Source organism: Hoplias malabaricus, chromosome 8 (assembly GCF_029633855.1).
Source record: "Hoplias malabaricus isolate fHopMal1 chromosome 8, fHopMal1.hap1, whole genome shotgun sequence".
NCBI lineage: Eukaryota > Metazoa > Chordata > Actinopteri > Characiformes > Erythrinidae > Hoplias > Hoplias malabaricus.
In genome coordinates this window covers 22,608,939-22,624,163 of record NC_089807.1, presented here as the reverse complement: position 1 = coordinate 22,624,163, position 15,225 = coordinate 22,608,939, and the positions used below count along the sequence as shown (strand labels likewise).

Here is a 15,225-nt window from a genome sequence, read left to right as displayed (position 1 = left end):
TGATACCAGCCTGAATTTTACTCAGTATCGGATTGAAAAGGGAATCAGTGGTATTGAACATCACTAATAAATATCTGGCTCCCAGCGATGTTCTTTTATCAAGTATAGATTACTTGGTTGATAAATGTTAAGGTGCTTGGTTTTAGAAATGTTCAAAAACTTAAATGTTAAAATGTTATCTTGTTGATTTCTGGTAAACAAATTGCTTTAATGTCATTGCAAAACAGTTCTTTAGATTTGTACCTTGGTATGAACAGAAAATAACAGACTTTCTATGATCATGCATACAATCCATACACTGTCAGCAACTAACAAGATAAACTGTTTTTATAATTTGTTATTTTTGTAAACAAAGACTGATATGAAGCACCAAAGCTTCTCAAGACCTTCCAATGACAAGGGCATGTATTCCTGCATGTGTATGATCCTGTATTAATCAAATCTAAATGTATATGATTCTGCTTTAATCAGTTCTAAATGTGTATGACTACTCTGACTAACTGACTGGCCGACAGTCTGTTAAGATCCAGCTATTAGGGGGAGAATATAATAAAGGTACACAAGACTTTAAGATCCAAATATTAAAGGAACTCTATAGTAAGACAGCAGTATGGCACTTTAAAATACCAATTACTAATTACCTCAGACACACAGGATCAGCAGAGAGATGACAATTGTATAATTACAGTTTTTTAAGAGCCAATGCTCATAAAACTTTCCAGGAGTTAAGCTTAAAATTCCCACTCCTTAGTACTAAGGGGCAGCATATCCAATAAAACCCATTACAGGCTAGAACAGGGACAGATAGGCTAACCATTGAGCTCACATCACAAAAAACAACAAACAAACAAAAAAAAAAACAACACAATTCCAAAAGAAAAAAAACACTACACATTAAAAAACAACACATACGATAAAATACACAAAACCAAATACACTCAGTGAACCAAAAAAAAGTATATATATACAAAGCGGATTTCAAAAAAGTTGGGACACTAAACAAATTGTGAATAAAAACTGAATGCAATGATGTGGAGGTGCCAACATCTAATATATACAGAATAGAACACAAATCACACATCAAAAGTTTAAACTGAGAGAATGGATAATTTTAAGGGAAAAATATGTTGTTTCAAAATTTCATGGCGTCAACAAATCCCAAAAAAGTTGGGACAAAGCCATTTTTTACCACTGTGTGGCTTCCTCCCTTCTTCTTACAACACTCAACAGATGTCTGGGGACAGAGGAGACCAGTTTCTCAAGTTTAAAAATAGTAATGCTCTCCCATTCATGTCTAATACAGGCCTCTAACTGTTCAATCGTCTTGAAAGATGAAAGATCTGGACTGTAGGCTGGCCATTTCAGTACCCGGATCCTTCTCCTACGTAGCCATGATGTTGTAATTGCTGCAGAATGTGGTCTGGCATTATCTTGTTGAAAAATGCATGGTCTTCCCTGAAAGAGATGGGAGGTCTAGATGGGAGCATATGTTGTTCTAAAACCTGAACATAGTTCTCTGCATTAATGGTGCCTTTCCAGACATGCAAGCTGCCCATGTCACAAGCACTCATGCAACCCCATACCATCAGTGATGCAGGCTTCTGAACGGAGCGTTGATAACAACTTGGGTTATCCTTGTCCTCTCTGGTTCGGATGACATGGCATCCCAGTGTTCCATAAAGAACTTCAAATCGTGACTCATGTGCTGGGTAACACCATTCTGGTATTGCTGCATTATCTTTCTGCTCAACAATGGTGGAATTGGTGATCCTCTTACCATCTTGGCTTCAGAGAGACATTGACACTCTGAGAAGCTCTTTTTATACCCAATCATGTTGTCAATTGACCTAAATAGTGTTAATTGGTCTTCCAGCTGTTTGTTATATGCTCAATTTCCTTTTTCGCGTTGGGTCCAGAGCCACACTCACACATTCACTCACACTTTCACACCTATGGACACTTTTGAGTGGCCAATTCACCTACCAACCTGTGTTTTTGGACCGTGGGAGGAAACCAGAGCATCTGGAAGACACCCACACAGACACGGGGTGAATACTGATACATGAAATTTCAACCATTTTTAAATCTTTTTAATATTGAAAAAAGTAATTTAAAAGTACAATTTTAAAAATATTAGGTTGTTTGAATGTAATTTCATAATTTATACCTACAGTTGAAACCTATTTTTTTTTATATTGATACAGTATGAAATATCAGCTGGTCATCAAATTGAAATTATTAATTTGATCAGGGCATTATTTTAGATTGAGCAACACCTGCGCATGCGCATTCTTTAAAACACCACAGATAAAGCCGTTAGTGTTAGCACTAGTACTCTTAACACAAAGTGGCACAGAAAAACACCTGAAAGTGTGCCTGAAAGCTAATTTTTAGCATCCATAAAAACAAAAAGAGAAGGATTTGCCAGAACTTGTCTTTTTTTTCACCTGCTGCCAGCCGAACACACAGAGAGAGTCATACTGGTAAGAGAACAATCTTTGCATTTAATTGACATTAGTATAAATGCTAGCTAACTAGCTATACTTACTGGCTCCTGACCTTAAAGCAGTTTTTTTTGCCAGACTATTTTAAATGCAAAATGTTCTAAATGCTTTAGTTTCCTAAAGCAGCATTTTATACATTATTTAAAACATTACCTTTTCTCTGCTAAGTGCTATAAAGTGTTAATATTATGTGTTTTTTACAAGGCTCCATTTGATAATGGCTCCGTCACGATTCTTTCCTGACCGTTAGCGGTGCACTTGGGAGCCAAATTTATCATTTGAGTCTAAAGTTTGTATCTCAGTGTCCTACACAGTGTTCCTGTGCAGTCCACCGAGGTATATTAATGGCCAAGCACGTATATTTAGTGACCAATTTTGTTGTCCTTTAGGAAATATATTTTGTCAATTCAAGTAATGTTATTTTTGGGCTCGTAGAGCCCTGTGGCTCAGAGTGGCTTGTCCACCTATTAAGGGTACCCTGTATGCGCTTTGCTGATGTAAAGTTAATCTGAATGGAGGTATGAAAATGAACCGTGGCATCACTTTGTTGTATGTAGTTGGTTTTTTAAAAAGAAGAAATGCATTGTTAGGCTGTTTTTAGCTTCATTCACACAAAGACTTTTGTGTTTAAGAGCGTGGAATTGGTGGTTTCTGCAAGCACAACAGATGGCTTAGTTTTTAGCTGTTAGCTTTGGAGAGGCTGCTATTTATCCCATGATTTCAGCGAATATATATATATATATATATATATATATATATATATATATATATATATATATATATATATATATATATATATATATATATATATATATATATATATATATTGTGGGTTTGAGCATGTGCAGAGCAGATAAACCTCTTGACCGAACTATTTGAAATGCATTGTAAATATATAGTTCTTATAATTGATGTAACTACTTTAAGATATAGTAAACTTTAATTTCAAATTAAAACTAAATATTTTCTCTGTTTGCTTCAAGGATGCAGTCGCAAATAAGTTTTTCCAATGAACCGCCTGTTGGGAAGATCCTGTCATTGGTTATTGCTTGTGGTAAGTTGTGTTTACATTATCATAAGAAAGTAGCTAGGGGTGCTGCAGTGTTTAAGTAGCGTGGCATGGTATTGGAGAGGTGTACTGGAATTACCACTCACAAGTTTCGTTGAGGAATTTAAATGTTCAGAGGTCATGTGATGGTTTTGTCAGGATCGAATGATTCAGTGGTAAAACCAGCAGCACCAATTAGAAAAACAGGAAGAAAATTGACTACCAAAGTGGCCATGCAGTTAGCCAGGCGCTCATTAGAACTAAGGGATGTGATTGGCCAACTACATTGTAAGAGCAGGCCTTGGGTCCGGTCATTTGTGAAAATGTTTTAGAAAGACCACATCACCAGAGAGAAAGCAAATGATGACTAGTTTTATTTGCAAGCAGGAGGAGGAGGCACGTTCAGCAACAACAGCGTTACAGGCGAAACAAGGCCAGTGGCTTCAATGGGAGAATCTAGAGAAGCGGGAGAATTTAGAGAAGCAGAAGATTTCCTGACAACAGTTGTGGGCGATGGAGGCAAGTCGTATTAAGTTTTTGCTGGGAGCAACATATGACGTCCTTCCAACACCGCAAAATATTGGACACTGGGTGGGTGAAGACCCTAGTTGTGGATTATGTACAGGGGTTGGCACGCTGAAGCATATTCTATCATCTTGTAAAGTTAGTTTATCACAGGGTTGGTATACATGGAGACATAATCAGGTGCTAAGGGTTTTAGCATGTTTGTTGGAAATTAAATCGATAGAGGTTAATGTATTGCTGAGTAGCTGTAGTAATAAAATAATTAGATTTGTGCGTGAGGGGGGGTGTTTTTTCGAGAATGTGCACAGGCTACAAATATTGGTAGATGGTGTGAAGCACGAGATTGGAAAAAATTGCTGGTGGACATAGGAAAAAAGGCCAGACGTGGTGGTCCACTCTAAAAGTACACAGATAATTTATTTCATAGAGTTAATGGTTCAATCTGAGGATGCAGTAGATGAAGCATTCGAAAGGATGAAGTTGAAGTATTCAGATTTGGCGGCTTATGTGAGGGGACACGGGTGTCAGGCATATGTAAGGCCGGTGGAGATTTTAGAGGATTTGTAGCTAAGTGGGCCACATCCCTGCTTGTGCAGTTTGGCATCTGGGGCTGGAAACTAAGGGCAACTGTGAAGGAGTTAACAGCTGAAAGGTCTAGTCAGTGGTTGTGGATAAGGAGAGCACAGATTACTTGAGGAAATGAACTGTAGGGGTGCTATTGGTATTATTGGTGATGTAGCATGTAAATTTCACATGGATTAATGGTGCCAGTGGGGCTAAGTACAGCCTTAGTCACCAGAGAGGCCAGTGTGGATGTACAGTTGTTGATGGTAAAGGATAAGGCAAGGCAAGGCAAGGTTATTTATAGAGCACCTTTCATACACAATGGCAATTCAAAGTGCTTTACAGACAGATAAAGAGAAAATAGAATTTAAAAAGTAAAAGAAAATAAAAAAATTAAAAAGTATAAAATAGATTTAAAAAGAGTGTATAATAACAATAAAATTAAAATTAAAAGCCATTCAGTAAAATTTAAATCAAAATAAAAGACAATAAAACATAGTAATAAAAAGCACAGTTATTATTATGTTACTAGAAATAAAATAAGTAGATCTACATTTTAATTCAATCAGCGATACTAAAAGCCACAGGAGAACAGGAAGGTCTTTAGTCTAGATTTGAAGATAGTAACATTTGGGGAAAATCTGATGTCTTCTGGGAGTCTGTTCCAGGGGCAGGTTCCAGGTTCCAGCATAGTTACTGAAAGCTGCCTCCCCGTGTGGTTCTGATCCGGGGCACCACTAGCTGACCAGTCCCGAGTGATCTGAGTGGTCTACTGGGTTCATACACTTCTAGCAGATCTGAAGTATATTTTTGGTCTGAGGCAGTTTATTGATTTATAAACAATTAATAGCACTTTAAAATCAATCCTTTGTTTAATTGGGAGCCAGTGCAGTGACCTGAGGACAGAAGTGATGTGCTTGGTTCTCTTGGTCCTGGTAAGAGTTCTAGCTGCTGCATATTGAATAAGCTGCAGCTGCCTAACTGTGGACTTGGGAAGTCCAGTAAGGAGACCATTGCAGTAGTCCAGCCTGCTAGAGATGAATGCATGAATGAATTTTTCTAAGTCTGGTTGTGACATATACCCTTTGAATTTTGATATGTTCTTACATATATCTGTGATAAAACGCAGATTTTGTTATTGCCTTAATGTAGCCATTAAAGTTGAGATCTGAGTCCAGAATTACACCAAGATTTCTGACCTGGCCTTTAGGCTTTAGAGCTCTGCTGTTGAGCTGAGCAGTGACCTCAAGTCTTTTTCTCCTTACTGCCAAACACAATCCCCTCTGTTTAGTTGAAGGAAATTGTCCCTGATCCAGTTATTTACTGATTCTGGGCAGTTGCAGAGACTGTCAATAGAGCTATAGTCACCTGGTGACAAAGCAAAATATATCTGAGTGTCATCTGCATAACTATGATAGGCTATTTTATTATTTTTAAGGATTTGTCCAAGTGGTAACATGTAAAGGTTAAACAATAGAGGCCCAAGAATTGATCCTTGTGGAACACGGCATGTCACTGATGTTCGGTTTGATTTATAGTTTCCAATAGCCATAAAGTAGTTTCTATCTGCTAGATACGATCTTAACCAGCTGAGAACTGTTCCTGAAGGCCCCACTCAGTTCTCTAGTCTGTCTAAAAGGAACCTGTGGGTAAGGTAGGACTGTAAAGCTGGCTTGGAGAGGTGTGGGTCTTGGACGCCAGACTTCACTGTTGAGCCTTCTGGAGGTGTTGCGGGCTTAATTCAGCTAAACACCAATGAGAGGAGGAACCTGCCTGATGACCCCTGTAAAGTGTTACAGTGATACAGTGGCTGGTTGGGGTACTCATGGGCTGGGCTCAATAAGTAACTGTAGTTGTTAAGGATAGCCGGTTGCTGATTGGCTCATCAATGGCCACAGCAACCTTAGTGTTGAGGTGTAGGATTCAACAGGAATTTTGGTGGCTGCAGTTGGAAAAGTGTGGTGGGCCCTATGTAAAGGACTGGCATAGGATATTTTACAATCATATCTTGTGTATGATTTAAAATAAATATGTAAAATGGTCTAACAGGTCTATTACAGGTAAAATAAATATACATTTTAAACCCACTGTGAACAACCCCATAAAACAAAGGTATTTTCTATCCTCTTTTTTTAATTTTTTTTTTTTTTGTATTTTTCAGATGGAAGATTTATTTCTTTATATGTAAGGCACATCATACATGAGTCACCTATACACAAATGTAGTAGGCACTAAAGTTTGCTTGTCAAGTGCAGTATTTGTGTCATGCCTTTGCCCTGTCTTTTACTGTCCTATACTGTTGTATGTCTGTTTCCCCACCAAGCGCTCAGTTAGCACATGGCTCTGTTTGTTTTAGTCCTTATTTCTCGTCAGTGTCTCAACCTGTGCCTCCTCTGTGGTCCTGGCCCTCAGGTATTCCTCGTTTGTACTGTGTGTATATATAATCCCCTTGTTTCAGTGTCCCTGCGTGGTCTTGCGTGTGTATGTCCAGATATGTTTCTCTGTCTGTGTCTTGCACGCCTTACCTCTAGTTCCCGGTTGTCCTTTGTTTAGCCCTGTCTCATTTAATCAAATCCGTGTCTGTCTTTAGTTTATTTTTTGTTTTTGTAAAAGAAGACTCTCTTGCTTGTATGTCTGCCTCATCATCTACTCGCCAATCATGACAATATGTGAGCAAATTTTTTATAATTTGTAGCTGGGAGATACTTAAAAAAAATGTAATCATTTAAAAAATAGGCCTGACTATTATTTATTAATGACAGTGTAATATTTTTGTATGTAAATAATGTGATTCTGAAATTTTGTTTGTAAAAATTCTTTCTGTTTGCTCTGCTCTCTTATTTTTAAGATTATCATTCCTGTGAATTAAAAAGGTCCTCCATAGACAGAGTTCTTTGGTCAGTTGGACACGTACTTAAGCAAGATGCTGAAGGTGATCAATAGAAATAGGGGAGTTGTGAAAGTGGAGAGTTGCAGGTTTTGGAGGAAGTATGAATAGACCCTCTTGTGTTTAATTTGAATTAATAGCAATTCTTCTTAGTCAAACTGTGGACATCAACATCAGAACATCAGAAGAGACTGCATCTTCAAATTTCAATAATCTACCTCAGCAATATATTGTAATGTTAGTGTTTGCCGAGAGAAACTATGACGACTCGAATTTACAGTCCATAATGGGATAAATAGCAATTCGCATCTTATCAAAGAATCCCAGGTAAGGACATCTCTCTCACTCACTGACCACCCCTCCAAAAATGAACTTGACCATTATAGAACTTTTTCAAGGTGCTTTTTTGTTTTTGTTTTTTATTTTACCCCACAAGAACTTTCATACATACAGTGAATATAAAAAATAATAAAAGTTTATTTTTTCACATGGAGTTATTTTTGTACATCAACGTACATATTTTTTATCCTGTTTTTCCTGTGGTGAGTATCCATTCATGATTCAGATCAGACACAGATGAAGTTCAAATGCATGAGGATCCTCATGGTGTTCACAGATGATACCAGAAACCACCACATCAACATTTTTTGATGATCCTTTGACCTTTCTTCTAATGTTGCCATTAGGATAAACTGAGAAGTCAAATTTCTATCATCTCTTCAGTACAATGTTGATTGTAAAGCAAATGGTGATGTAGGAATGCAGTGAGACCTTGATGGAGGTCTGTATTCTACTATATATTCTTCTGTTTGTCCTTGCTCTTTTTCTTTTTTTTTTGCCGTGCATTCAGGAAAATTATGCTGAGAAGCAGGATCAGGCAACCATGGCAATATTTATTGGGTGCTCATACACACTCAACCTGAAGTATCTTAAATAAACTGCAATTTACCTTGCAAATCCTACTTTGCAAGAAGTCCTGATGGAGCTGATGACAGCAAAAATTAATAGACTGAGCACTCAGCTGTACATACGAGAGTTTACAGTTAAAGTGAACAGGACTGTTATTTTTATTTTTCCATTGTTTCATTTAAATTTTGTCTACATTCAGTATTTTGGGGCCCTTAATATGGTGTTGCATGTAAAAGGTGCTTGAATGTTCACTGTGTTTAAAAATGTAGTGCAATTCTGAACTACATGACCATCAACCCCCTGTGCTTGGATCCTTTGACTCAGCAGGCTGCTGGCACGCTGGAAGAAACAAGTAAGTCAAACTCATTTCTGACACACTTTGAGTTATTTCAGTTAAACATGCCTAGATAATGTTTATAAAAAGTAGAAAGTATCTACACCATCAGTTGGCCACCTTGAATAATGCGAGATAAATATGGTCATTTTTGTTTGTTTTCAGAGTCTGGAAAATGAGTGTGTTTGGCTGGCGCCACCGCTGTCACATGGAATTGAATAAAGAGAGTCTTTAAACCGTGTAAATTGTCTGTGCTTTTGTTCCTGTTTAATCATTTATAAACATTCTCAGCATGAAATGGTCTGGAGCTCTGTTAGTCAAAGACAAAACAAGAAAACACAAAATGCAGATTTAAGGTTTTTATTATTAAGTGAGAAAAAAATCTAATCCTACATGGCCCTATATGGAAAAAGTGTTTGCCCCTACACCTAATAACTGGTTGGGCCACCCTTAGCAGAATTGTTGTAATTCAGCCCCAATGGAGTGTTTTTGCTTTTTGCTCAGCAGTGGTTTTCTCCTTGGCACCCTGCTATACAGGCAAAATTTGCCCAGTTTCTTTCTAATGGTGGAGACAAGTGAGGCCTGCAGTTCTTTGAATATTTTTATTGGGTCTTTTGTGACCTCTTGGATGAGTCGTCACTGCGCTTTTGGGGTAATTTTGGTCAGTCGGCCACTCCTGGGAATGTTCACCACTGTTCACATTTTCGCCATTTGTGGATAATGGCTCTCACTATGGTTTGCTAGAGTCTCAAAACTTTAGAAATGGCTTTATAACCTTTTCCAAACTGACAGATTACTTTCTTTCTGATTTGTTCCTGAATTTCTTTGGATCTTGGCATGATTTCTGGCTTTTGAGAATCTTTTGGTCTTCTTCGCTTTGTCAGGCAGGTCCTATAAGTGTTTTCTTGACTGAGAAAATGTTTGGCAGTAATCAGGCCTGTGTGTGGCTAAAGAAATTGAACTCAAACACTATTTCACACAGGGCCATGTAGTTTTGGATTTTTTTCCCCTTTGATAATAAAAACATTCATTTAAAAAGTGCATTTTGTGTTTACTTGTGTTGTCTTTGACTAATATTTAAATTTGTTTGATGATCCAAAATATTTAAGAGTGACAAACATGCAAAAAAATAAAATAAAATAAATAATGAAGGTGGTAGACACTTTTTCACACCACTGTACAGGTATGCATGCCCATACACATACCTATATATGACGGATTCTGACTGAAAAAAGAAAAATTAAATCTATCCATCCATCCGTTGTCCACTGCTTATCCGGATCCGGGTTGTGGGGGAAGCAATCCGAGTAAAAAAAAACCAGACCTTCCTCTCCCGAACCACTTCTTCCAGCCTTTTCCGGGGGAATACCGAGGTGTTGCCAGGCCACTCGAGACATATAATCTCTCCAGAGTGTTCTGGATCTTCTCCAGGGCCTCCTCTGCATTGGAGATGCCCAAAACACCTCACCAGAAAGGTGTCCAGGAGGCATCCAGACCAGATGTCCGAACCACCTCAACTGACTCCTCTCGATGTGTAGGAGCAGCAGCTCCACTCTGAGTCTCTCCCAGATGTCTGAAATCCTCACCCAGTCTCTAAGGGAGAGTTCAGGCACCCTGCCGAGGAAACACATCTCAGTGGCTGGTACCTGTGATCTCACTTTTTCGGTCATTACCCAAAGCTTATGATCATAGGTGAGAGTTGGAACGTAGATTGAACAGTAAATCGAGAGCTTTGCTTTTCAGCTAAGCTCTCTCTTCACCAAAATGGACCAGTACAAAGTCTGCATTACTGCAAATGCCACATCAATACATCTGTCAATCTCCCACTCCATCTATCCCTCACTCATGAACAAGACCCAGAGATAATTGAACTCCTCCACTTGAGGCAGGATCTCATTTCCAACCTGGAGCGAGCACTCCACCCTTTTCCGACTAAGTACCATAGACTCGATGAAGCCAACAAGACCATATCATCTGCAAAAAGCAGACAAAGGATCCTGAGACCACCAAACCGTACATGTTCCGCCACTTGGCTATGCAGAGCAATTCAGAAAAATTCCATAAATGTTATGAACAGAACTGGTGAAAATGGGCAGCCCCACTGGAAACCAGTTGGACTTACTACCAGCCATACAAACCAGACTCCAGCTCTGTTTATATAGGGACTGTATATGTCATAGCAAAAAGCCCAGTACTCCATATTCCCAGAGCACCCCCCACAGAATATCTTGAGGGACACATTAAAATGCCTTCTCCAGATCCACAAAGCATATGTAGACTGGTTGAGCAAACTTCCATACACCCTCCAGGATCCTGGCAAGGGTAAATGGCTGGTCCTGTGTTCCCCGACCAGGGCAGAATCAGCATTACTGGGGAGGCTGAGTAGTCTGATAGTTGGAACACACCCTCTGGTCTCCCTTCTTAAAAAGGGGAACCACCACCCCTGTCTGCCAGTCCAGAGCCACTGCCCCTGATTGATCCAATCAATATAAACAGCTGGAACTGTGCCCTTTAGTATGGAAGAATCCCCTAGTACAAATAAGTGAATACAAATAGGCACTTCCTGATGAAGGATCTTCTGGATACAATCATGCACTAGCATCCATACTTTAGGGCATTGCCACAGAGCATGTATCAAAGTACCCTCTTTAGGGCATTTTCAGCAACAAGGATTGCTTTTGAGGTTAGCCCTGTACCGTCTAGAAGATGTCTGATACATTCTATTAATTATCATGAATTGAATTATTCTAGGGCGGCACAGTGGCGCAGCAGGTAATGTCGCAGTCATACAGCTCCAGGGACCTGGAGGTTGTGGGTTTGATTCCCGCTCCGGGGTGACTGTCTGTGAGGAGTTGGTGCTCCCACAGTCCAAGAACATGCATTAGTAGGTGGATTGGTGACTCAAAAGTTTCCATAGGTGTGTGTCTTTGTTGCTCTGTGAAGGACTGGCGCCCCCTCCAGGGTGTATTCCTGCCTTGCGCCCAATGATTCCAGATAATGAATGAATGAATTATTCTAGTGTGAATATCATGTTACATACTCTTTGAATTGCATAAAATTTTGACCCATTGTTTTTCCTCAAACGAGACAACGTGATCATTTTCCCATATGGATTTCAAAGAATTGGAAGAGCTACACTTCTGTTATAAACTAGAGTTAGTGTTCAAGAGGGTGTCAACATTGAGGATCTTTTGCGATCTTCCTCCAAACAGTCTTAAAACATAACTATATAGGTTGGGATTGAGCACTGCGAGGAGGCAGAAAGGAACACATTCATTGGAGGAACAGGGCTCATGGGAAGGGGATGTGCTTCTATAGTGAACAATTGGCTATAGTGTAAAACACTTGAAATATATTAGTCGGTGTAATGAATATATTATGAGTATAATGAGTATAATATATGTTTCACATTTTTAATGGAAATCAACTTTTTCATGATATTCTAATTTTATGACCAGCACCTGTAGTTGGGATAGTCACTGGAAGTGACTGCATAATGTAGTTCAACACTCTTCATTTTTAATATGTTAGACTTTGCCCACAAAGATAGATGTAGATGTGTACATCTCTCTATGTCTTACTCAAATTTCATAAGTAAGAGATCCATATTTACCTGTAAAATGTCTTGACAGGGTGCAGCAGGTAGTGTTGCAGTATCACAGCTCCAGGGGCTTGGAGGTTGTGGGTTCGATTCCCGCTCCGGGTGACTGTCTATGAGGAGTTGGTGTGTTCTCCCTGTGTCTGTGTGGGTTTCCTCCGGGTGCTCCGGTTTCCTCCCACAGTCCAAAAACACACGTTGGTAGGTGGATTGGTGACTCAAAAAGTGTCCGTAGGTGTGAGTGTGTGAGTGAAAGTGTGTGTCTGTGTTGCCCTGTGAAGGACTGGCACCCCCTCCAGGGTGTATTCCCCGCCTTGTGCCCAATGATTCAAGGTAGGCTCTGGACCCACCGTGACCCTGAACTGGATAAGCAGTTACAGATAATGAATGAATGAATGTCTTGACAGGTTAGGTGGAAAGTGTTACAAAACAAAACTTGAGTTACAAATTAGTTTCTGTGGCTATTCAAAGAGTGAATTAAAACTTACAGACAAGTTAAACTCAGCCACATACAAACAATAGTCAATTTTTATCCTCAAGCATACTGTGTTTCTACATAACCGTAGATGTCCCCTTCAACTGTGTTTGTTGTTTTTCATATGTCTGAATTATGAGAGATGATAAGAGTTATGTTTCTGCAGTGTACATGTAAACCTGATCCAAGTGTTGTCTCCTTTGTTTAGCAGGAGACATTTTTAGTGAAATTTGAATCCCATTGTGCCAAATAATTCATTAAAATTTTTTAAACGGTGTATGGTTCTTACTGGCTAAACAGCCACATTTTATCAAATATAATATTAGATTTTTTTCTCTGATATGCTTGTGTATTAAAATATCATACTTTTTGTCAACTACCTATATCAATCGTGGGGTAGTGAAAACAAATGCTGAATAACCAGCACTCTTCTGGTAATTACAAGCTATTGTCTGTTGACTGTTAGGACAATTTTACTCACACTTTGCTGAACTCACCCAAATGTATTTTTATGCTGAATCTCATACATGATCCGGTTGTATTTTATTTGTAGGTTTTGGGATGACAACCCCTGTGACAGTGGCTGGCAAAGTGTTCCTCATCTTCTATGGACTACTTGGTTGCGCAGCCACCATCCTCTTCTTCAACCTCTTCCTGGAGCGTATTATTACACTATTGGCAGAGGTGATGAAAGCATTTCGGCTGCGTCGATTACGCACCAGTGGCCTCCTTCCACCAGGGATATGCCAGGACTTCGCAGCCAGCAGTCTGCCAGGCTGGAAGCCCTCTGTTTACCATGTGATGCTGATCTTAGGTCTCTCAGCTATCATTATTTCATGCTGTGCCTCAGCCATGTACACCCCTGTAGAAGGCTGGGCTTATCTTGACTCCCTTTACTTTTGTTTTGTTACTTTCAGCACCATTGGCTTTGGAGACCTGGTAAGCAGTCAAAATGAAGCCTACAACTACCAAGGCCTGTATTGCTTTGCCAACTTCCTTTTCATATTGATGGGTGTGTGCTGTATTTATTCACTCTTCAATGTGATCTCCATCATCATCAAACAGGTGCTCAATTGGATGCTTGGCAAAATGAGTTGCCTTTGTTGCCAGCGTTGCAACAAGGCCAATGCATTCTTAGGACGACGCAATGCTATACGCCCTGGCTCGCGTCTCCGACAGGGCCACTCTGGTCTGCCTCACAATGTGGAGGGAACAGATACAGAGGGAAGGAGACTGTCTGGTGAGATGATTTCTATGCGGGACTTGGCAGGTTCTAATAAGATCTCACTAGCCATCATGCAGAAGCAACTTTCAGAGTCTGCAAATGGGTACCCAAAGACAGTGTGTGGAAACTCAAGGCACAATGGCTTCTCTGGTGGAGTTGGAGCACTGGGCATTATGAATAACAGACTAGCAGAGACTAGTGACAACAGGTAGAAACAGATTATGTATAAGAGAGTACCCAAGTTTTAGGTAGGGATTCTTTCTCCAAGGTGCCCAGAGGTCTTGAAAAGACTACATTCTGACATACAAGATTCATACATACAAGATTGCAAATGAAACAGCATGATATGCATGAATTATTTTGGTTTCCTCTTTGAGCCAGGGTTTAACATTGAGATGGTGATAGTCCACAGGTCATGAAACATGACTATAATTTTAAAGTTATGATTTTGATTTCAGCTGAGTAAAGCACTTAACCCCAGGCACAAAACGTTTCAGTGGGTTTACACAGGTTACTTCTGAGAATGGATCTCCATTGAATATATTTATAAAATTATGAGTTGATTTATGATCTTACATGTTTCCAGGAATAAACAATATGAATGTGAATATGTTTGCATTCAATTGCATCCAGAGCATTTCAGCTTAAACATATCTTCACTGTATGAACTGCTTTTTAATTTAGATCCATGCACTATTCAGTAGGCCATTTATGATTGACTTAGAGCCACTCTAATTAATAGCTCCCTTCTGTGACCTAAAGGTTAAGGTGGCAATTTCCCCCTCCAGAGTTGTATACACTCGCACATATTGCATATACATGCATTTCAGCTATGCATCGGATGTCTTAGACATCACATTGCTTTTTCCCAGTGCAAACATACATTGGGCAACTCAGAGAGCAACTGCGTGAATACAAATGAAGAATCTAAACAACTAAATGGCATTCATGTACAATGTAGTATACACTAGTTAAAAAATGTATGGTTCCTAAATTGTTCTTGGCTTGGACAAATATTAATCGGTAACGGACATTATATGCTATGGTGAACCTTTATATAATGATGGCTGTTGTCTTTTTTCTTTCTTTTTTGTGGTAATATGCCTCTTTTTTCAGATTGTTCTTTAAAAAAATAATTTAAAATGTTTTTTAGGAA

General features: G+C 39.2%; 1 protein-coding gene across 1 annotated transcript in view; it reads left to right on the top strand.

Annotated features, from left to right (window-relative positions):
- The window catches only part of kcnk12 (potassium channel, subfamily K, member 12), a 67,249-nt gene extending 52,968 nt beyond the window's left edge, over nucleotides 1–14,281 (top strand). Inside the window, exon 3 of the mRNA XM_066678257.1 lies at nucleotides 13,398–14,281. Within this exon, the coding sequence (XP_066534354.1) occupies nucleotides 13,398–14,281 (884 nt within the window). The remainder of the gene's footprint in view (nucleotides 1–13,397) is intronic.
- Nucleotides 14,282–15,225: the final 944 nt, after the last annotated feature.